This window comes from Strix aluco, chromosome 14 (genome assembly GCF_031877795.1).
Source record: "Strix aluco isolate bStrAlu1 chromosome 14, bStrAlu1.hap1, whole genome shotgun sequence".
In the NCBI taxonomy this organism is placed as follows: Eukaryota; Metazoa; Chordata; class Aves; order Strigiformes; family Strigidae; genus Strix; species Strix aluco.
The window spans coordinates 10,643,475-10,667,679 of record NC_133944.1 but is presented as its reverse complement, the minus strand read 5'-3'; the positions used below and the strand labels follow the sequence as shown (position 1 = coordinate 10,667,679).

Sequence of the window (24,205 nt, the reverse complement as noted above, 5' to 3'; positions counted from 1 at the left end):
TACAGTCTTCAAGACTGAATGCTGAAAAAATACCTGTTTTTCAAAAATATGGAAAACTTTTATCGTTAAATTAGTTCCCAAGAATAGTCTCTAGTAGCCATAGAGTCTATTGAAGTCATCCTTGCTTTAAGAGGGCCAGGTGCCCTTCTATAAGATGGTTTGTAGACTTGAGTAGAATTTCAGACATTTATGGTCGTAGAGAATTTGGCTCTTCTCTTCAAACGGTGAAGTCAATGCAAATATGGGTAAGAGGAAATTCACACTGAAATGAAAGTGTGCATTCTGCTCAGAGTCATTCTAGGTTTTATACTATCTCAGTGGTTTTCAGTTACAATTTTGAAAACATACGCAAGAAGAACTGTTCATTGACAAATGTATCTTTCTACTATTGTCTGAAGGGGATAGAACTTTAACTGGTACTTTTCCATGCAAAGAGTCCCCCCACTTCGAGAATACAAATACTTAGACACGGCTACAGTAAAGAAAATTTCCAAGTGGCATGGGTGTATAGCCATTAGCAATAGAGAATTTTGAAGTGACAAAAAGATGTCATCGGTCTTTTCAGAAGGATGGGCAAGTAAACTCAAAATAGCAGCCACAGACAATATTCCTCAGTTCACCAGTAAAACAGAAGTAATTTTGGATACCATACAAAAGCCCTCACTAAGTTAAGGTACTTGAGTTAAGTCAAATGCTTATCTGTGTGTCCTTGACTGAGACTATTCCCTGTTCCTGAGACCTGTTCCCCTGACAAACCCAAAGTATCAAGTATAATCGCTCAGGCAGAGCAAGCAGTACAGTGTAGTTATTTGACAACTATGAATCAATACAAGTTCATATGCATCCAGTTGTGGTTTTAAGGGAAAACATGCCTTCTGAACTGTAAACAAATTATGTTCTATTTGTTCCATTTCCCTGCCTTTTCTGGACAACAGTTGGCTTGAAACTGAGTTTTGAGTTAAATGTAATGAGAACAAAACAAAACCTATCATAGAATTAAGGTTTAAAATCCTTCATACATTAGGTTAGAGGCAGTATTAGTACATCTTATTACTTTACCATTTCCAATGTCTTGTAAAATATAAGATTATCTCATTAATCCTGTTGTGCTCCCTCTAAGGACTTAAAACACTAGATAAAAGAACACAGAAATAAAGCAGTTGATAAATGGTGTCTGATACTAGAGTATCATACTAGATGCTTGAGTATGCATGCTGCCAAAGCGTCTCAGAAAATGCAAATTAATATTAGGGATCCTCACATTCTGTACCTCCCAGCTAGACACAAACATAAAAGCAGTTCTTTCTGCCCAGTCTAAAGTGTGGTAGAAAACAGTCATATTTCATTCACTGCTAGTTACTCTCTAACTTTGTAAGCAATTCACAGTCCTCAGAGAAAACTGTCAAAAGAGAGAACTTTTTCCCCAATTCAAAGAAATACAATAGAAGATAGCTTAAAATATATTTATATATATAAACAGATATGAGCCTGTTTTCTTTCCCACCCTCCTAACACTTTCATCTTGACAGCAATTACTATTTCAGAAGACAGTAACAAAAGGTGAAACAACTCATATCAATCAGCTGCAGTTATATTAAAAAATAAACGCATAGAGGATTGATTGTGGGAAAAGGAAATAAAGTTAGAAGTACACAGACTACATTTTCATAGTTACTGTTCAAGTAGTGGGAATTCTGCAAATTTGGAAGATGCCATATTTCAGTCAGGGTTCCAGCAATAAGGAGGAGAATATTGTGAAGAGCCTCAGTAGTATTTTGGATGTTCAGAAGTCTTCAACTTTAGTCAGTCATACCTCCTGAACATAACTCACAGAAAAGTTTTGCTCCCAGTTTTGTGCTTTTACAACCAAAAAAAAGCCTTCACATTGAATAAACTTCTTCCTTAAGAAACTTGAATTAAAATCATGGGAAAGAAATAACAAGCCCTGAAGAGTAAAAAGAAACATGTGAAATAGAAATAGTGTTGTCATCAGAATTGTAAAAAATATATTATAAAAAATATATTATGAATATCAAGTGTCCCAAATGTTCATGGATATGAGGATTGAATGCCAGAGTTGGAAGCTTCAGAGAGAAGCTATGGAATGTGACAGAGATAAAGCTTCCACACCAACCATAATGCTGGAGACCATTAATCCTTATCTGCTACAAGTGGATTTTACTCAGGTAGCTGAAGTCTTCTTCAGATACACAGTGGTCTAAGAACAGAGATTTTATATTTTAAAAGTGAGATCAGAATCACATAGGTACATCAAAGAATCATTTGGCTTAAAGACCTCTCCATTTTCTTGAAGTCTATGGTTAGCGTCTTTTTAAGCTTGACTGTATGGCCTTTGGACAGAAATAGATCTTGAAGACAGAGTATCCAAAAGCTTATAGTGGATTTACTTTTAGCCATAAAAATCTCCAGGTTTTAACATCATGTTTTCACCTGCTCCCTACACATGTTGGAACTAAGAAGGAACATTAATTTCTAACAATCGTTTCCTAACATCAGGAAAAGCTTTCTGTCCTAGTGACCAGTACAAATCTGTTCTCAGATAATTACTTTACATTATAATTGGCATCAACTCCATCAGCTCAAAACACACAGTAACTTTTGGAAAGTTGCTAACATCCTGTCTCAGCAGTCTTAGTCTCTGAGATAGACATGTTCAGTAAGGGACAACTAACAGTTACTGCTTGCCAAAGACTATCTGAAAGCTAAACAAAGCATTTAGGACCAAATTATGGCAATAATAAATGCTAAGTGTCAGATTTGCTTTTACTATTATTTTTCTTTTTATGAATAAAAGTATCCCAAAATGAGTCAGTTTCTTTAATCTTGAGATGCCAAACAACATTCACAATCTGGTGCCATTAGTCAGCTCAGCTCTCCCAGCAGTATGCTAGACCCCTGGAATTCCCAGGCAATTTAGTAAAATGTGCACTAACACTAAAAAACCAAAAACCAAACAAAACAACAAAACATGTCACCATACAATTGCTAACACAAGTCAGCCTCTAGCTACTGACCATTCAGAAAGGGATTTGAAATGAGCAAGCTTTCAATAAGAAATGATCCAGATTTCCACTGTGCAGGAAGCAGCATGTTTCAAATCCAGTTACGGCACAAGTCTCAAGTTTCTTCACAAGGCAAGATGAAACAAACATGGCCTTAAACACTAATGGCACTGTATTGTCATGATTCAATCTGAATCAGTCTGCTCAAGTTATAGACAGTGAAACTTTAAAAATTAATACTTCATCTAAGCTGTTCCTGAATAAGTAATTTAACTTTAAAGAGTGCCGATGGAAGTTCTGAATTGTCTTTTCATAGAAAATTAAGGTTTTTCATCCCTTGCCTGAGGAAAAAAATAAATTGCAAAGTTTATTCCTCTGTAATATTCTGTTGATTACCTCCAAACATTCCAATTTTTATTCTGTGAAAATCGGTGTGAGACATGTGACTATGAAACATTTCAGTTTAGCTAAAACAGCAGAAAATGATTGCATTTTTCACCTTAAAATGAAAATTGAAGTTCTATATGCTACTGAAAAGGCTGTGAATGCTTTGAAACTTTTTTTAAAGAAAAACCTTTTCATAAATTAAATATGACCACTTTAAATCACTTCCAGATAGAGATTGCTGTAATGCTGTAGCTTGGCAGGTTACAGGTTTTACAGACAAGTTATAAATCCTCCAAATAGACATCAATAATAGAAATAATTGCACAGTCTTTATAAAGCAATATGAACAATTATACTGCAATATAAAAATCTATTTCCACTATAACCAGCGATGAATCAGATGCCCATTAATGAATAAAGGTTGTGAATCATCATCTTTAAAAGATTTAAGACTGTGAAATGTAACAGCTTCTTAAAATTGGCTCCCTAGCTTGTCTGTGTTAACAATTGCATGACCAGAGATGGTTAAGAAATAACTGGAGTTTTGGTTCAGTGAGCTAACCTCAGTATTTTTCTGATGTGCACCACAGTTGTTTCAGTATGGCTTTGAAATTAGTCAACTCCCAAGGACACAGTTTTTCTTGTACGACATTGGAAAGTACTGTGCTCTCACCTAGACTATATCATACATGTTAACAAGGCATTTTCACAAAGGAAAAGGGCCTAGTTTAACACAACAACATTCGTAAGCAGTTTCTTATTTTATCTGAAACAACTCACTCATCCATCAGTATCCAATTAAATGCGGTATGAGTCAGATGGTAACATACTACATTGGCTGCTGATGACTAATAAGGCAGGTCAACATCTATACATTGAACTATTTAGTGAAGTAATGGTGATTGGCAACTTGGATTAAACTGACCATGAGCACAGTATATACGTTTTAAGTATGTGTATTATTACATTTAATCCACTAACATAAAGCGGCATTAAGACTTTGATAGTGAATAATCCCTATTTAGTATTGCTTGCTGATGTTTCAAACTTTATGATTGTGTTTTTTGCTCTATATCAAATACATTCTTTCCTCACATAGGACAAGTCTTAACAAAATGAGTATCTAGTGCATATGCCTAAAAAAATTTGGGCAATACGTTATTTTTAACCTCATGCTTTTGTAAGTATTGTATACAATTTAAACCTACACATTGTTTGCAAGAAGGAACATAAGGTTTACAAGTCCACAGGGACCAAAGGAAAAAGACAAGCATGCAAGAAATACTTCAGTAATTTTTAAATGAGCATAGCAAATTTATTTTTCAGGTCAGCACATGATTTTCTGTTACTTTGTATTCCTTCATCAGTCCTGGCTTACACTATCCCTAGTGTAATTAAGGTCACTAATCTAATCTAAAATTGAAATAGAATTTTAAAAGTCAGTTTGTGCTTTCAACTTGGGTACTACATACACAGCAAGTTAGCTAAATGTGAACATGGTAGTTTTGAACTATGTATGCAGGTTTTTCCTACAAGCTCCAAGTCCTCTGAGATTCAGAAACACTAAAAAAATCTGCTTAGTTAGACTGCCCATTCTTACTTGCTTGTTTTTGAGAGGACAGTATTTGCTTTCATGGGTCTTGGGGATATTCTTACTTTTTGGACAAGGGATAGAAAATTGTAATAGGGCACAATTTAAAGGAGGATACAGTGATCTTTGAGCCTTAGTTTTCCTTTTCTGACTTCTGAATGCACTAGTTATGTATTTTAATAGCTCTAATTTTGCCACAAAATGCTTAGTCAATGAAATATATCTACACAGCTACATCAGAAATTTCCTGGTTTAGGGAAGCAAAAGAATGATTTTTTAAAGTAAGTGTCAAAAAACACAGAAGGAAAGACAGACATCATTTTGAAGTTACTTGTATTAACAACATAAATGACAAGCACAAGAAAAAAAGATAGGATTAATGCATTCATTCTTCTTGTCATTTGAATTAAGATTAAACAGAATAAGAACATGACTTCTCAATTAGTTTTTTTTCTTAATGCCTGTTCTTGCTTACTAGAAAATAAAAAGAGTTCTTACAGTTATCTGTCAGTTATATAGAACCACTTGCAGAGACTTTAAACAGCGTGAGTTAAGTGTTAGCCTTGCCTTTATGTCTAAGAACTGGCTTCCATCTAGACCACCACTTCATGTTACAGTCCCATCCATGCCAGCGGTACTGTGCTATAGATAGTTGCACCAGAGAAATAATGTGCATCTACAACTTAGCAAGCAGAGAATAGGATGTACGTACATATATAAACATGGCCCAGTTGCAGTCGGCTCTGACTATCCAAGCAAATTGTCCTCTTTTAATGAGGCAAATTAATCCAGCAAAGTGCCAAATTACTGCTATCTAGCTCTCGAGTTAGCTGAGGTACCTCTACGTTTTACTATATGCTCTACAGCATCACTGAGACTGCTCACGTATTTAAATTGCTGATGAGAGCACACCCCATATTCCATTAAATCCTATAAGCCAGGCAGGCTGTGAATACTGAGACTGACAATACTTCATGTTTCTCTAAAAAACCTGCACTGTGTAAGAAAAGGCAGCTTGTCAAGTCACAGACAGAAAACCCAGCTGTAATTTCAGATCCTTCGTATGTCCTTCCCATTATGTTTGTATGAGTGAGTCTGCAAAAACATTTGCAGTTCTTTCTGTAAGTCCTGATCACCCAATAGACATGTGAAAAAAACAGTTGGGAAAATTAACCACCTGTCTTGCCATTATCACTGCTTCTTTTCTTAAAGCAGTACTGTAAACACAGCAAAGTCTTCTTAATCTTTCAGATACAAATGTTAGATGTTTTATTTCAAAAAAAGATTTGTAGTCAATACAATTTTTCAATGTTAAAAGCATCTCTTTAAATGGTCCTCTTAAAAGATCGAATTCTTGATATAACTAGATGAATTTTGCAGTTCTGAATATGAACGAGAAAATACCTGATGTCAGAGACATTTCATCATTCCATAGTCAGGAAGAGGAAGCAGCACTTCTGTAGGGCCTGTCTTATGCCATATGACCGAGTCTGAGCTAAAAGGTGTGAACCAGCAGCAGGGGACAGCACGCTATCAGGATTCCCAGATTTTATCTGCTCCTAAGATGATCTGACCACAGCAAATTTTCTCACATCTTCACCACTTTCCATTTCTACCCTTTATTCCTTTTTAGGTATTTACAGTATATGTACTTTCTCAAACACTGCATATAGGGGACAGCAGGGGTGACAAGGGTCTCCAAGCTGCACACTTCCGTTAACTGTCATAAATGGTTCTTAACAGCTGTTTTTCCCTGACTTTTTAATTACCAAAGCTATATGGTCTGCTGCCACTCAAAGATCCCACCCCATACCTGCATGTGTTTTATCTCACTCATATTTCACAGGCCCCTTATTTAAAGTACAATGATTTTAAATATATAAATTATACAGAAAATCATGTCATCAGTTTTTCCTGTAAACTGTTGGTTCTAAATGCAACACATGGACTCACCTGGTTTCAGTACACAGTAAAAAAGCTAAAGTTATGATGTCCTAGGAGGACAGTAGAAAACAGTGACATAATATAATTCTTAAATAGCAAATGTACGTATCTTAGAAAAATGGTCTACTGCTCCTCCTCAGTTACTTACCATGTCTCAAGATTATAGGCTCTTCACCCTGCACAGTATGCTTTGTTTCTCAGTAAGGAAAGAGGAAGTAAAGACATTAGTTAGGATATTATTTAATGATAATAAAGCTAACTGATTTTGTCTGGCATTCAAGCAGGTTTGGCACCTGACAGCAAGGGAAGAATTAGGACAAAGTCTTCGTGCATGCCCCAGCACTAGAGTTTTAACTTCTGGAAGGCACTGTGTGCCAGACACTTACTCGGAGCAGAACGTGCACACAGTTATTCACATTGTTCCCAGAGGACATATTTCTGGGCTGATGCAGGAAGCCTTTAGTCTTCCATGAGACTAGATAGTTTAGAGGATTCATGCATTTTCCATTAGTAATCCTCCTTGAGATATTGAAATAGAATCACATATCCATAAATTTACTTCATCACTTCAGCACCACGGGTTGATAGAGGAGACATATCTGCCTCTTTACGTATGAGGAAGATAGGCAGAGGTTAACAAGATTTTAATTTTATGCAAGCCTCACCTGAAGAAAATAGCTCAGAATACCAGAAGTAATCTGTTTATCCCACTGTATACACTTCATATATTTTCCTTAATATTAACTACCCTGTTTTTTCTTTCTCTCCTCCTAATATATGATGCCTTGAATCTCTTTTCCAGATGGTTTCTATCACCCTTAACAGTAATACAAAAATAGCCCATTCGTAATTTAAAGATTTAGAACCAATTAGCTAAGTCTTTGCTTTCATTTCATCAGCTCAAAACTTCTGTATATCAGATCACGTTGTTCCAGCTGAGATCCTAATGAGCTACAATTTCTCATTTTGGTGGCTCCCAAATTCTATTTATAGAGTCCTTTCCAACAATGAATTCATCTGTTCAGAAAACAAGGTCTGACTGTGCTAAAAAAAAGTTATAATGAGCCATGTCAGCAAATACTAGATAAAGGTAGTGCTGAAAGAGGGAAATGAATACTTCAAGCTCATTTAAAATTTATGAGTTCGGGGTTGAAATGGAAGTGGTACATAATAATGAACAATGGAAATACCTCTTGTTTGGAAAGTGAGGCTGAATAGAACTTTGGGCTTGAATAGGTCTATTCTTGAAAGTCTATTTCTGCTATAAAAAAAGAGCAAAGTTCAAAAACTGGTCAGCAATAAACAAAAATAGGCTCTATCAGCCAATAGCCAAAATACTCTTGCACGGCCATAAGAATATAGATCTGTAATTATCAGAGTCATGGGTATTGCACATCTAAAGCTGCATCTCGTTTGCAGTTAGAATGTACACATCCAGGGGTTTCACACTCTTAATCCTTCCAAGTTTTTCAGGGAGAGGTCAATTGGCTCTGGACCGAATCCCAGGATGCTATGGTAGTGAAATCTTTTGTGTTCTCAAGGGAGAGCACAACAGTGCATTTTCTACTCCAGGCCAGGGAATCAAAAATCCCATGATTTTTTAGAGGTGGACATTTGCTTACTTTCTACTCTACCAGTTTCATCGACTGACAAGCTCAGAGTATAATGATCCTATTGACTGATGCCTCAAGAGATCTGACGTCAGAGGCAATGCTTACATCATGGGCATGTTTTGTTTTAATTCCACACCATCTTGAAAATCAGAGCCAGATTTTGACATATTCCTAAGGAATGTGTCAGAAATATGCAGTCATGCCTCTAAATTCATGGGAAAGCTCTTGAAGCAACTAAAATTTCATCTAGTCAAGTATAGAAAATGTCTTTATACAAAAATAAAAATTTAAATATATGCGCATTCATACCTCTTCTTTCTCTTCACTGAGCATAAAAAAGTCACATTTTCATATTACAAAAGTACATTCAAAGTAGCAAGATCCTTGTACTCATGACTGTCTAGGATACTAGCTTGCCTACAGTTCTTGCTTTTCATCTGGAGACCAAATGATGGGGTTTAGATACACATATATATAAAGCTACATAAATCAGTTGGTCTGGTGAACACTACAATCTGTTTCAAATGTATTTAATAATTTTGTTACATTTTTATCTAGAGATGTAGGTTCCTGCAACAATTTACAGTTTTTACAAAACATATCTGCAAAATACAACTTGAGGAAAGCTGTTTGATTACAGCTAAATTATTTGCTAGTTTTCACTAAAGATGTACCAGCAATTAAGCTGAGATCGTGCTATTAAGAGCTTGCATAAATTAGCGATTTCTACTTGAGTAAGAAAAAAAAATTACCACTTAGCTAGATTTCATTCAGTGGTATCTCCCCAAATTCCTACATAAATATGCTCTTACCCTACATGGAAAGAAGAGAGTCAGTATTGTGGGTGCTTCCTTTTTTCCATCAGTATACATTGCCGATTAATTTTTTTTCTCAGCTCCAGTTCCCAAGACACAAAACCTTACAAGTAACCCTTCTCTTGGCGTGTTTGGTACCACTGCCATAATGCAAGCACACCAGTACCTGAGGAATAAGGGCTTGAGGTTTACCTGCGCCAATCCACACCTCTGAAGTTTTAAGGAAACATAAGGAAGCCAGTTTTTATTTTAGTAAAACATTGGCATTTTGCAATAAGAACATAAAGTAAATGCAGGTTCACCTGTTGCTACATTTACTGGGTTGCATTCTTTCTGTTGCTCTAATTAAACATCGGAACTCTTACACTAAGCTGAAAAAGGATCTATTACATCCATAACTGGAAAGTTTTTGAACTCTTTCAGCAACAGAAGTTTCATGGGAGATTGTTTTCATCAGCAGGATGAATAAAAGATGAGTTGGCAGGTGAATAAGGTAGAAATATTTATTACTAGCATTCACTGAAAATGACACTAGAATGCCTCTAAAAGTCTGGTGGGGAAAAAAAAAAAACCAACAACATTAAAAAAATTAACTACTCCAGAAGAGGAAAAGAAGATAACCAAGTACACCTACTTTTATGTCAGGTGGTTGGAAAACCACACAGAAATTGAAGTCAAAGTGGAATTGAAACCCCTTTTTCATTTTGTAACACAGCTGTAAAAGGCCAGCAATGTCGCATTGTTTTTGTGGTTTTTATAGAGGGTTCTACACTCTCTTCTGCATAACGTCACCAGAGAAACTTTCAGACTATTGACTAGTGTGACCCGTTCTACTGTAGCCAAAGATTTCAAGTCATAGGGCTTACTATAAAAAAAGTCATAATAAAAATAACTAACATTTTCAGCAGTGTTAAGCACATTTTTTGAAAAAGGATCTGGGCCATTGGGGAATTTACTCTCTACTATTATCATAAAAAATACAGCAGTTATCTCTTATTCATAAAAACAGCTCTGCAAATGAGGGAAAGGGCCTATGTACCTGCTTTAGGAATTCACAGCAGATATCACAAGAAAGAAAACTACCAGCAAACAGTAAGTTTCTTAATGCATGGCAACACCAGAATTAGGGATGGAGCATAGCTTTTATTTGCTTTACACATGCTTGCAAACAGTAAGAGATAACTATTTTGTTTTGTTTAAAATAAGATGATGCAACATGAGCCCCAACCCTGGAAGATTTTAATCATGACCTAGTTTCTCCAAAAAAACTTAACCAAATGACTAGATTTCACTTTTAATAGAGAGAGAAAGAGAGCACAGCAAAGATCTGATTAGCAAATGTATCAAATGGGTTCGAGATCAGAACCTGACCCAAGTGCACGTGTGGAGCAAGTCCATGGAGGATCAACTCTGTAACCCAAACACTGCAGCTTTATTCTGCCCCACTACCGCCCATCATTTTAATCTTTCAGTTGAGTTGCTAGTTTCATCTGATTATTTTACTTTCATGGCAAGTAGTTTGAAACAGAGACTCCAACATATCTCAGGCTGAAGTCTGGGATTAAACAGAAGGTAAAGTTGGTCTGTGAAAAGGATGCGTTACTTTCATCTGTGATAACAAAGAGGACAAAGCAATTACTCTCTATCACCCAGCACTTCAGATCTTTGTTATTTGCTGTGCTATACTGCATGGCTGTAACAGCAGCAAACAGCTGAAAAAGCTTTTCTATAGGATTTAAGGTCACTCAGGTACAGCCCTGGCTGAAAGCACATGCCATCACACTCTAGAATTCCCTCACCTGCTGTGTATGGAAGAAAGTCACATCCCCTTTGTCATAGTGCTCTAAAAAAACGCAATTTTGCCCCTTTTTCTTTAAGTAGTTGCCCAGAACAATAAATAGAAAATGAGACACCATAGAGCAATGGGAAGAGAAGAGAGAGAGAGGTGGGGGGCAGAGAGAGCAACAACAACAAGAGTACGTTAAGAGTTGCAAGTTCTGATAAGCTGCTTCCAGTGCAGGCAACTATGTCCAGAAGAACGAACTGCAGATAAAGGCCAAAAAAAGAAAAAAGAAAAAAAAAAAAGAAAAAAAGAGGACAAAAAATCTCCACCACTAAACAAACCAAACACTGATTTATTTCTCAAAACCTCATATTACTCAAGAATCTCAGCTGATGAGGATGAACCACAGTATCTCTGAACACCTAGACCAAACAGATCTCCATCTCCTCACAGCAGCAAAGTCCTCTAGAAGCTTTTCAAGGTAATTTCCAGACTAGAAGTTTGTCAAAATGAAAACAACTTAACCTAAGCTATAGCATAGCCATAGGGCAGCCGTGGCCATCTGCAGCTTCTGAGCTGCACGACAGCAGGAGCTAGACACACAGGTAACAGTTGAGCAAAGATTTTCTCAGTTTAGGAAGCATCCTTTTTTCTTGTGCAATTGAAGACTCTTCAGGAAACTCAGGTGCCTCTTGGCTTTCATTTCATGTTCTTGCACTTAGCAGGGCCAGGACAAAGAGACTGTTTTCCACAAACCTTAACTTGCGTAGGGTACTTGGGCCATTAAAACTTGGTTTTGGCAAAGAATTAAATTTAATCAAACTCTTGCTCAGGTTACCCAGTTCATAACCTGGACATACTAATAGACAGAATTTTTAAGATGTATATAGGGTTTTTTCTCCGTATTTCAACGGCACCTAAAGTTTGTTATGAACACATACACAATAGCAGAGAGACTGAAGTCAAAACACAGCTCTCCTTTTGCAAAACTCAGATGACATCTTCTGGCCAACCTCAGTTCTGCAGATACAAAAATCAAAGATTTATTCAGTAATGCACTGAAATCCTTTTTGTTAAGAAAAACACCACAGAAATGTGGAGCATGAAATAGTAGTGGTGTAAGAGCCACCTCAAAGCAAGAAAGACCATTTCAGAGAGCATGAAGTGAAGCACTGAGCAAAAATAGAAAAGAGTATGTCAAAGGCTCCACCATCAGAGCTCAGAACCCCTGAGCTGACAGTCAGCTGCTGGCTTCTCATGCACTTCAGCAGCCTAAAGCCAGAGGAACCACTTCCATAGCTAGCATCTGCTGGCTGTTTGAGAGAAGTACGAAGTCAGAGTCTGAACTAACCAACCCACTCTAGAACAAGTCCCTATAGGATTGGCTCCAAACTTCCTGCAGGGAGGCATGAGAAGTATGCTTTGACCCACTTACCTGCTGTCTAGGGCTCCAGCAACCTTTTAAGCCTGCTTATTGACCACATTTTTCCCCCCTCTGCATTATTTCTAATGCAAAAAAAGCTTGCCAGAAGGCAAGAAACGTACTTTTATTTTCTCTTTAAGAGAAGTGCCCAGTTAAGTTTGCTTAACCCAAATAGAAACCATAACTATGCTTCCTTTCCACAATTGCTTGGCTCCCAATCATCTTTTTCCTTCAAGTTGCTAAAGAGCTTCAGTCAAAGCATTCTGAGTGTCTCGGATAACACAGGCTCAAAGAAGCCAAACTCAAGTAGACTCCCCACGCTGGCACTGTAGTGCAGGCCCATGGGCTGTGAAGTCCTGGAGCAGCAATTAATTAATGCAATAAGAAATAAAACTTAACTCTTACCTGACTGACAACTGGAGAGATCCGACAGGAGCAATTTGAACCCGTTCTTCAGGATAAAGACGATAATTTAGTAAAATTTCAAGTGTTTTCTTTGACAATAATACTTCTTCGAAGGTTAACCTCTCTGCAACAGGTATAAAGGAAAAGCTTCCCCCCCCCAAATCACACCATGCTTTGTAGCCCCAAGAGAAACATATGCCTTGGATTCTTACTTTTCTACTTTTTACTCAAGTATTAAGCCTGTGGTAGTAAAGAACACACACCACCAGTGTGACCAATTGGTATCTGACAGAACCACAAGGTGTGCACAGTTCTACTTCCAGGGCTCAGTACCGTTACAGCTCTGAACAGACAACCTCTGTTTGACTAAAACAATACCAAAAAACTCTTCTTCAAACTTTAGACAAATATCTTCTTTTGGAAGGGAAAAAAAAAAGCAAAAAGAAAGAAAAAATTCTGTCCCAAATAATTGTCTTTTTTGGTGGGATAAAGAGAAAAGAAAAATACTTGGAATTAATGGAGTTCAGCCTTGCTACTGGCCTGTTGTAATTCAAGAATTTAATCAGTGTTTCTGTAGATGTTGTATTTTGTAGGGGTTTTTGCATTATTTTTAAGACAATTACAACACACATTTGACATGAATTTTACAATGATGTTTTAACTGCTGATGAACACATGTGCATGTGGGCCTATCAAAGTTAAAAATATTTTTGTGTAATTGTCAAATTAACTAAAGCATAATTTGGGTATTTCTGCCAGTGAAATATGCTCCCTCTGCTGACTGGTTAATTTAGTGGAACCTCAACAGTATCAAGATGTCCTTACTTTTATGCATTAACAATTATTTCCACTGCGGGAAAACCACAGAGCTACAAACACTTAGGCAAACTCACACCACCTACTCAAGCTATTTAATCCCAGCTTGAACATTTATACTTTGGCCTGGAATCTGGCATCTTTTCATATGAGCATTCAGTAGAAAGAATGCCAGATTCCAGCACAGCCACCAAAACATTAAGTCCTTCATCCATTTAATAAAGATAAGTGTGAAATTAGTATTTTTACTTACAAAAACAGTGATCCCCCTCACTATTTACAGAGAAGTTAGCAAAAAAAAAAAAAAAAAAAAAAAAAAAAAGACCCCCTGAAACTCCAAATACATTATGGAGGCCTGAATACTTAAATATAAATTAGGAACATGGAATACAAGTTCGAGAGAAAAAAAGAGTGACCAAGCTGTATTTCAACCCAAGGTTTAAGTTTTAGGGAAAAAAATAATATTTTTTTCTAGTATTTACATCCTCAGATGTTTTACTTAATAGTTATAACATCCATAATACCAGGTTCTGAGACACAGAACTTGTGTGCCTGTTTTTGACTATTGCTTCTCTGGACTGCTATGGAAATAAAGAAAAACACCAAGAACTATCCAACCTAAACCAAACAGATTGTCTGCAAAGATGTTGGTTCCAACATATTTGCAGTATTGCAGGACTTGCATTTAAATGTGCTATCAAAGCTTCACATCATCATGCTTGCAGGAGCAGATTAATGCACTTAGTTCACTCATTTAAACATTGCTGATTCTCCAAGTCACAAAATACCATTTTTATTAATGCCTATTGGCTGTGTTTGCAGTTAGAGATGAAAATGATCCAGTTCAAGCGGGTAGAATCATTATTTTCCTTACCACAAGTATGAATACATTGCTTTCATTGGCCTGCAACAAATTCTAGGGAGCATGCAGTTAAATGCATGATTTGCATTTAAAAAAAACCCCAAACCTCTAACTAGTTTAATGTTATCCTTTTCCACTGTAGGATAATTATAGCGTTGCATGTTAAACTGAGCAAAAGTAACATGAAATTAGAAATAGTACCTTTCTTACTGTCAAACCTGTTCCCCAAAACAATCATTATCAATTTGCAGTTGCAGTTACAACCACCTACATACAATAACGTATCCAGGAGTAACACTTAGATGACATAGCGCCACAATGACTCTTAACAAAGATGACCTAGATTTCACCACTGGGTGGTGAAAAGAACAAAACAGCTTATTTTTATTTTATGACTATATACTAGCTGATTTGCTACATTACTTTTGCAGTTGCAGGTTTGCTCTCCATCAGAGGTTTTCTAGATTATCTTCATTAAAAATGTATCACTTCGAATCAACTCTAATATGGCTTAGCCACTTTGTTCCTGTAGCTACACTGTTAAGTAATTTCTCTATTAAGAGGTAGTCTAGAAATGCATTCTTTTACTGCTTTATGTCTCAATTCCAAGCAATGAAGCAACTAATCACAGAAGAGGATTTGTAAGAGCAAATGAAAACAGCCCACTTAAAGCCAAAAGGGCTGAGGAATGCTGCTGAAGAGCTCTCCTCTCCTCACCCAGCTGCCTTTAGGTAGACCAGACCCCTCCTCAGGTTAACCCAGCGCCTGGCCTTCACTGTTTGCCCTTTTCCAGCAGATGACATCTCACTCCCCCCAGTACCAGTCTCAAGGATGCGGGCACGCTTCAAAGTAAGTTGGACCCAAACATTTCAGCAATCTCTGTAACATCTTGCATGTACCTAACGTGTTCCTGCAGTCCCTGTCACTAAGAGCTAAGTGTCAGATTTCTTGAGGCAATCTCATTTTGTTGAAATTAGGGAAATAGACCTACTCATTTTATCCAAACCTGTCTCAAGGTTGAATTGCTGGATGTACTCCAAAATGTACTAGATGAAAAAAACTTGAAGAATAAATTAGTTTTCCAGAACAGAGTTTTTTTAAGGATGCATTCAGTGAATGCAACTGTAGCACTAACTTACAGGCCAATCCTGAATAGTCAAAAGCATGCATATTTTTTAAACAGTTTTAGTTTCCTTCTAATCAATCTTCAAAACAAACTATTTAAATGTCAAAAAAAGCATTAAGGATTTTTATCTGGAGGAAAAGTACACAAAAAGCCCCAAATCCACAACTGGTTTATGCCCCGAGATCCATTGACTTAAGATCTTGAGAAAAATCGAAGCGCTTTTTCATCTGCTAAACTGCAGAAGGATAACACTTTTATTTTAAGTGAAATTCAGGGGAAAAAAAGCATTATTTTTATCTGCTCTGCTGCACCCACACAAGTTTTTACTCGGTAGCAACAGCGGTAAACAGTCCTATATTCCCAGTACGCACATTCCTGCGGGCAACAGTTACTGCTGTTCCACTGCGTAAACAAGGAAAAGAGTCACTAGAGAATACCATATATTAAATTTAAGAAAATACAGCTAATTTGCAAGCTTGGATTGGCACTCTAGAAAGCACAGTATAAAAGAAAACCATTGTAAAAAAAAAAAAAAAAAAACACCACCAAAAATATGGTCAGAGATTAGAACATACATTCATTAAATAACTCTGCACCTATAAAGAAAACCTGACCTCCAAAGGCAAGAATAAGAGTAAAATAAAGATTAAACATATTTTGATGAAATATCAGCACTGTTATTTCTCTAAGATAAATGTGAAGGAAATGTGCTCTCTCTTTTGCTGTATTTACGGTTAGATTAATTTTTGAACTTCTGGATCTCTCAAACTTCATTTAAATTAGTTGGTGGATTTGATGCACAGCACTTCATAGATCAAGACTTAATAAGAGGGTATATTCTTTAAGCAAGTTAAACACTTAAATGCTTAAGTCTGATACTGTTAATTCCTAAACAGGGAATCGTGAAGTCCCTCATGTGTTTGAGCTAGAAATTGTCACACAAGTCCACATACAGAGTTAAGAGAATATGCATTCACATGTCAAAATAATTGTGGAAGAAAATTATTTTGTTTCCTATCTTAAAAAAAAGAATTAGGAAAAAAATGTCTGACAATCCCAGGGCTCTCTTGAACAGCCTTCTTTAGTGTTGTCTTTACATATACAAGGCAATTTGTTAAATTATGTGACACTGTTACATCAAATAAAGGTTTGGTAGTTTATTTATTTAATTCAATTACCATGCTTCAATAGGATGCTACTCATTTTTCACAAGAGCAGAGCCTTTCTTACACTCCATGCAGCTACAATTATCCATCTCTCTATCAAATTGTACCAGTCTCAGTGAAATTTGTCTTGTTTGTTCATTTGGAAAGTTTTACCGGTGGTTCCCATGGAATCAGAACTGGGTCAGCCATTGTTAGTTCAGTTACATTTCAGTGAACTTTTATCAAAACATTTTTTTCAGTGTCTGTAGACATAGAAACCTACAGAACTTTCACCAAGCTCACTTCTAGAAAGTTATTTCCAAGACTAGTAAGTAACAAAAGGATTTAGGAACTTCCAGACCATAACACTGGTAACAGCTTGACTATCAGAGAAAACCAGTAACGGTTTCAGTATCAAAGTTGGCTAGTGGTACAGAAGAGCAGCAGCGCAAGTCTCTATTCATTGTTTCTGTAGTCATTTTCAATTTTCTCTGAATTAAAATACACCACAGTAACTGTGATATCATCTCTGTACATTCTAGCAAGGTCTTCAGGCAGTGTCAGCATTGCAGCAAGTTTCTCTTGGTCCACCTCCCCATACTCATTACTTCCAATTGCATGCCTTATTAAATGAGTAGCTATGTTCTGATCAAGTGAGGCAATGCCTCTGTTTTTCCTTTGAAGTAACAAGCTGTGCATGTAACCCAAGTTAACTGGTTTCTCAAAAGCCAGTTGTGGTTTCTGCATATTAAGCTCTGTAAGGTGTTCGGCAACAAGTTTTACAACCTTCTCATTACTTAGCATCTCCCATAGTCCATCCGAAGCAATAACTAGAAACTTATCCTTGCTTCTTAACTTGTGGTACGTGACTTCAGGCTCTGCAGTTAAATAAGGGGGTGTATGGTAGTTTGGAGGAACATACTGATAAATATTTAAAGCCTCAACATCACAGCTATTCTCGAGAACACTGTGTTGCAGTTCTTTGCTCCATTTTAATTGCACATCTCCAAAAGCTCTGGAGGGCATAAGAATCCCCAGTAATCTGTCATTCACAAATAGGGTTTTCTCCTCAGATCTAGGATGTTCTCTCTTCAGTCTTCTAATTTCAGATTCATCGAAGGCATTGTGGTCTCGGGTTAGAGGGAGAGTAGACCACGTTCCATCTTCTTCTTGAACCCCTAAAATTGCTCTGCAATCACCAGTATTTGCAACATGCAAGTGAACACCGTCAATGTGAGCTACACAGGCTGTTGCACCAGAAAAAGCTACTTGAAGGGCAATATTTCTCATCAATTCATTTTCCTGGGGAGCCTGAACTTCCAGTGATATGTCCGAGTCTAACCTTTTGAATGCGCATATCATGGCTTCTTCTAAACTAAATCCTGGCTCGGTGTCTAGGTCCAGTAAATGTTGCCAGTAAACCCGGAGGTTTTCAAAATACTGTGAAGTTACTTCTCGATACTCTACATCATTTGGATGCTTGTGCCACTGCAGAATAGGCAGAACTGGTTTCATGCACTCTACAGCAAGCTCGATCTCTTCCAAGGTTTGCCGGGACATGAGAGAAACCGCTATATAATGAAGCAGTCTCTCGCTCACGGCCTGAGCGCACGCAGAACCTGCATGACCGTCGAAGACTCCAAACATCATCCCTTTGGTCTGCAGGCAAGTGGCTGCACTTCTGCGGTCTTCAATAGGGGCGTTGGAGGCCAACTGGTTACTTTCAAACCTCAACACAGAATTTGCATTTTTACCATTCAAATCCAGTATTTTATGGGATAATTCACCTGCTCTGAGTATATCATTGATTTGTGATGGAGACAACTGGAAAGAGAAATGTTCTTCTTCGGTGGAAGTGTGTCGGAATGCTTTTTTTAAGGAGAAAGTATTGTCTAAGCTGCAGGTCCCAGGAGGGTAGAGATGTGTTCTGGAGAAAACAAGCTTCCATTTTATCTTGTTTCTATCTGGGATACAGATGGAGTACAAACGTCCTTTTCCTTGTAAAACAATGCTGCTTCTTGCTGAGCTTAAGATCCAGGATGATACAGTTCTTGACATCATAAGTCACTCCACAAATAAGAGCACCTTGCTTCAGTAATACAGAATGTCCTTACAGCCTGGAATATAAGAATAGGAAAGGTAGAAAATTTAGAAGGTCCATAAGAAGCTTTCTATATGGCAATACAAAAGCAAGTTTAGAGCTTACAGAAATACTCAGAACTTTTTTCCAAAAAAGACCACTATAAATAGAGGGATCTTAAAAGTGATACCATTTCCATCACTTAATTATAACTTTAGGATATGACTGTCCCTCTCCAGTTAACTCATCAGAAAAGTTAATTTTTATTTTCCAGGCATGGTTTTCCTCATTGTGGCAAGGCTAAGAAGAAATTCCAACACTATAAGAAATGTAATTGTAAACTGTACAATGAAAAGCCTCGTCTAACACAACACAGAGCAAGCAGATCCAACAAGTTAGAAAATAGAAAATAAGTGACAATTAATGTGCAACTTTAAAAAAGCCTGTTAGAATACAACTCTATTAATACACTCCAAATATCAAACCCAAGAGAAGATCAGTACTCAAAGCCGACAGAAAAAGTGAAAGATGTGGCAAATCAATGATTTATATGAATTGCCATGATCCTCACATCTAGAACAAGCTAGTCTGCCTTTCCAATTCTCTTGCAGCTTATAAGCTCGACTTGTTGGGGTTTTTCTACCTTCAAGGTCTTAACCAGCCTTCACACAGGTAGGATTTTTTGAGCAGCTGAAAGATTCTACTTCTGGTTAATGTATTTATCACAGCACTGTGCACTTTGATGCAATGAAATTTTCTAACACAGTTACATTGACAACTTCTACAGGTTTACAGTTTGGCTTGTTCATTTGGAGTGCAATTAGAACAAGGAACTGCTAAGAGCTCTGCTGTCAACAGGCTAAAACCTAGGGCACCTGAACAGCTGAAGTTCTTCAGTTGCCATGGGGGAGGTCCATCATATTGTCTCCTACTTCAAATAAAGGATTCAAGCTGTGGGAAATTCCTAAGTACAACCAGATGCTTACTCCACAACTGAACTCTGCCCCATGGATTTCAAAAGCTAACCGTATAGTAGCACTGCAAGTATAATTACTCCCAAAAGATCATGCTAGCAGCCAGTGAGAACAATACAGTTTTCTGCGAGCTCTGAACCACTTTCAGGTGGCCTGTAGCACTATGTGCTCTAGGTCTCAGGCCAAAGATGCCACATACTACTGCAACATTGTTTTTTTTAGCAGGGTATTTAATGAGAAATAACAAGAAGCCAGACCAGCCAGTTGCATGAAAATGCTTCTAAGAAATCAGCAAGAGCTAAAAACAAACTTGAACTATTCTAAACAAAAGGCCTACTGATACAACCCAAGGACTTTACTGAAATCCCATTTGGAAAACAAAACAGCATGTCACAAAACATTTCTGAAGTTACCACCCATGCTTAACAATGGAAAAGAGTAGACAAGCCATTCCAACAAGGTCCCCACCACTATAATTCTGGGGACCCTATGAGGGCAGGCAAAGTCACAGCATAATTTTACTGCTGGTGTCAGGAGAGCAGATGGAAAAGGCAATGCCAGTTCATTGCTCGAGGCTTGCCTGCAGTCTCCTGGGACACTAGCATCTCCCAACACAACCAACACCTTTTGTTGTACTGCAGGGAGAACACAACTGAAATAAAGCTAATAGGAAGACAGCAGACACTGCTAACTCCAGCATCAGCTAAACCCCAAAAGCACCAACAGTGCAAGACAACCCTTCATATTTGCCAACCTTTCCCTGTCCTGTTTTTTCTTCTTTCTCTTCCCACCCTCTGAGCCACATGAGGCTGAAACAATGGCAATTTTCATGTTCTTATCTCAAAAAGCCAATAGAAACAGCATTTTAAACAAACTTACCCTGTTCACATCAGCTGGCTGACAGACACAGCAAGGTGGTGGGTTTTTTCCTAGCAGCAGAGTTACCCAATACCATTTAGACACACGTTCGCCTAAAGTCAGGTATCATCAATCAGTCCCGGAGCACATTTCTGAACCACCCTTACTCGCTGTCTGTAACTACAATTTTCACATCCTCGGGTTTCCAGCCGCAGTGTGCAGACTTCCCTGCTTCTGCCCGGGTCACCCACCCGCATCCATTCACCACTCCAGCCCAAGCCACGTTAAAACCCGGTAGCAGTGCTAATAAAAGCAATGTGCTAAAGACCATTATGTAAGATCCAATTACATAAACCTTCCGCTCCCTGCGTGGCACACCTACCACTTCAACACCAAACGCAGCACTTCCTCATCAGGTGAAACACAAACTGCCCCCACAACACAGCCTGCGTGCTGCTGGGATGCCAAGAAGCACGCGCTGGGGGCTCACGGAAGAAGAACACCCACTTTTTCCAATAAAATAACAGATATCCATCACATTTAGTTTTACAGCCCCCGCAAGACCCCCCACATACAACCACCCCCCATTCCCCTCAGGCACGCTCCCGACACTGCCCACACGCCCTCTGCACCCCCCTTACCACCCAGACCCCACCCCCTACCCCGACCCGCAGCACACCCTCACTGACCCACACACCCCATCGCGCACACACAGCCCCTACCTCACGCAAGCTCCCCCCTCCCAGCCCCTGCCCCTCACACGGCCCCGCCGGCCCTTCCCCGCAGAGCCGCCCCACGGCCTTCCCGCCCCCAGAGCTCGTCCTCCCGCCGCCGCCAGAGCTGCCCCTTAAGCAGACTCGTCATGTCAGGCCCGGCTCCGCTCCCTCTGCCCCGCCGCATCGCCCCCTGCCCGGCTCAGCGGGTGCCGCGGCGGAAGGGCTGGCAGCCGCCACCCAGGCGAGCCCCCGCGGCACAGCGCGGCGCTCCCCGGCGCGGCTGAAGCGGCCGTTTTCCTCCGGGCCCCGCTGAGGCGGCTGCCGCCCCGCTCCCCCGGGCGCACCCACCGGCTGCAGCATCCGCCACGCGCCCTCCGCCGCTTGCGGGTTCCGGGCTCGCCGGCGCGGCGCGGGAGGTGGGCGCTGACTGACAGCCCCGCCGCCCAACCCGCGCCTCCAACGCCAGACCCGCCCTCGGCGCCCCGCCCCGAGTCACTGCCGCGCCGGGGGGCGGCGCGCGAGTTCCTGTCAGGACACGGCGGGACGGCTGCAGCGCGTGGAGCCGGGCCCGGCCCCCTCCCGCCCCTCCGCCATGTTCTCCTCAGCGCCTGCCTTGGACCGCAGCAGCTCCTTCGCCGGCAAGCTGGGGCGGAGCTGCGGAGGGGCGAGGTAAAGCAGGCTCCGGAGCGGCCGCCAGGCCCGGGGCTGAGGCCCGATCCCGGGGGCGGGGCCGCGGAGCCTCCCGTCACCTGAGCTGCCCTGTGCTCGGCCCATAGAGCCATGCCCTTGGCTGCCTCAGCGCCGGTGAGGTGCTGAGGGAGGGTCAGGCGAGTTCGGCCCTGCCTATTTCTAATCAGGCGAATAACGTCAGCAAGAAAAGCAAGGAGATGAGATGTGTTAGGAAAAAAAGCACGAGCAGGACTTTTTTCCCCATTAATAAAGTTTAAAAAACATTCTCTTGAGGGAGGGTCTTTAGGATTTTTGCTTGGTCGGTTTGGTTTTCTACATTCTTCAGTGTTGAGGCCACCAGCTGATGAGGCTCAAAATCGCAAAGCCCTTTTGAAAATGATAGGCCATATAAATTATGCAGAACAAGAAGTCTCATTTTGCTGTCTCCCTGGTTTTTAGGTTTCATATTTCTGCTTGTCTTGGTTAAAATTTCTACTGCAATACTACATACCATGTAACAAGACAACCAATGGGGCCAAAGTGCATGGTGGTTAATAAGTAGTTATTGCATATTATGGATTGGTTACTAAGTAGTCCTTGCTTTAACCTGTAATAGTGATTTTGCAAGAACAGAGGCTCACAAGTCACAACAGGCTTTGTTATTACCAATGCATTTTTTATTCTCCTGGCCTCTTGTACTGAAGCATTTTTTGTTTAAATAATGTGTTGCAGGTATCCTAGATGAGATAAATGTGTTCCCAGGTTCTCTCGAGTGGAAGGATGTGCAATCATCTTTGTGAGTCTGAGCTTTCATTTATTTCTTGTTTTTATTAATACAGTGAAATATAGTTTCATATCAAATGGAAGACCAAACCAAGAACAAAAATAGAAGGTCACCCTAAAAAAAAAATTTCAGGACACTATTTTAGCACACATGAAAAAAATGATCTTAAGTTTGACATAATTGTCTGACAAACCTGCTGAACTGAAAGAGGTCACCCACAGAAGCCCTTACTGCATCTCTCTGCTTTGCTCCACTGCTCAGGTATACCAACAGCAGTTTCTGGGTCTCAAGGCACATCCATTCTGACCTACTGATTTTTTTCAGCTTTTGCACTATTTACAACACTAATAAAACCTCATACAGCAGCCTGAAAACTAACTTGACTGCTCTGAGTTTCCTGTGCTCCCAGCATGTTTAAATGCTTCTCTTCAGCTGAAAGCTATTACTTATTGCTCACATGTTCATGGAGTAATTTCATAAACTCATATGCATAAGCTGAAGTGATTTAGGAAATGTGTAAATGAAGGTGAAACAATTAACAGTCCTGCAGAAGAAGCTGGTTGCTTTCATTCCATACTTTCTAAGCACAAGAAGGAATACCATATTCAAGGTTTCCAAGAAACTTAATGGTTTTCAGTGTTTCAGTGTCAATATCTAGTACCTGACAGGACTGGTTATTAAGTTGAATTGAGATTTAGATTTTGCTTTGGACTGTTTGGTTATGCTGATGAACCAGAATGACATATAATAAAAGTTTAAAAAAGTAGAAATGCTAGTCTCTGATATGATTTGATGAAAGTATTTTTGCCTTCAGGAATATCTAATTAAAATGGCAAATTTCTGTGGCAACAGTGGCTTGGTTGCCATAGTGCTCTATCTTGTTAATTTGTAGTGAAAAACTTATAACTCAGGTTTCTTTCAATAAAAGATTTGGTTTTGACTTCCCTGTTTATAGATGAGTTGAAGTTCAGTATCAAATGTCCTGTGCCAGGAGAAAGTTCTTGCCAATATTTATAAGCAAATAAGTCTAATTTCAGGGGCAATTGTATTAAGGTGCAGTGATAGGTTAAAATGTAGCAAATGCTATATTTAGATTTTTTCAAGGTATAATTTTATCTGTTGACTTGTACAGCCAGCAACTCTGATTTTCTCTGCAAATACATTTTTGTGCTCATTTCTGTGTTGCTTGTT

The 24,205-nt window shown here is 39.1% G+C and overlaps 1 protein-coding gene across 3 annotated transcripts; it reads right to left on the bottom strand.

Annotated features, from left to right (window-relative positions):
• Positions 1-16,930: 16,930 nt before the first annotated feature.
• PDP2 (pyruvate dehydrogenase phosphatase catalytic subunit 2) lies at positions 16,931-22,016 on the bottom strand. Of its 3 annotated transcripts, none has more exons than XM_074839802.1 (3): positions 21,910-22,016; positions 20,867-20,958; positions 16,931-19,050 (listed from the first exon to the last, which is right to left on the bottom strand). In XM_074839802.1, exon 3 carries the CDS (start codon positions 18,992-18,994, stop codon positions 17,390-17,392), a length of 1,605 nt encoding a protein of 534 aa, XP_074695903.1. In that variant the 5' UTR covers positions 18,995-19,050; positions 20,867-20,958; positions 21,910-22,016; the 3' UTR covers positions 16,931-17,389. The 3 variants fall into 3 exon arrangements, with proteins under 3 accessions (XP_074695903.1, XP_074695901.1, XP_074695904.1); XM_074839800.1 differs by lacking the exon at positions 21,910-22,016 and adding an exon at positions 21,228-21,346; XM_074839803.1 differs by lacking the exon at positions 20,867-20,958 and having other exon boundaries at positions 21,910-21,989.
• Positions 22,017-24,205: the final 2,189 nt, after the last annotated feature.

Excerpts from the sequence above, each read along its gene's own strand:
- PDP2 (XM_074839802.1), bottom strand. The coding sequence starts at position 18,994 with ATGATGTCAAGAACTGTATCATCCTGGATCTTAAGCTCAGCAAGAAGC.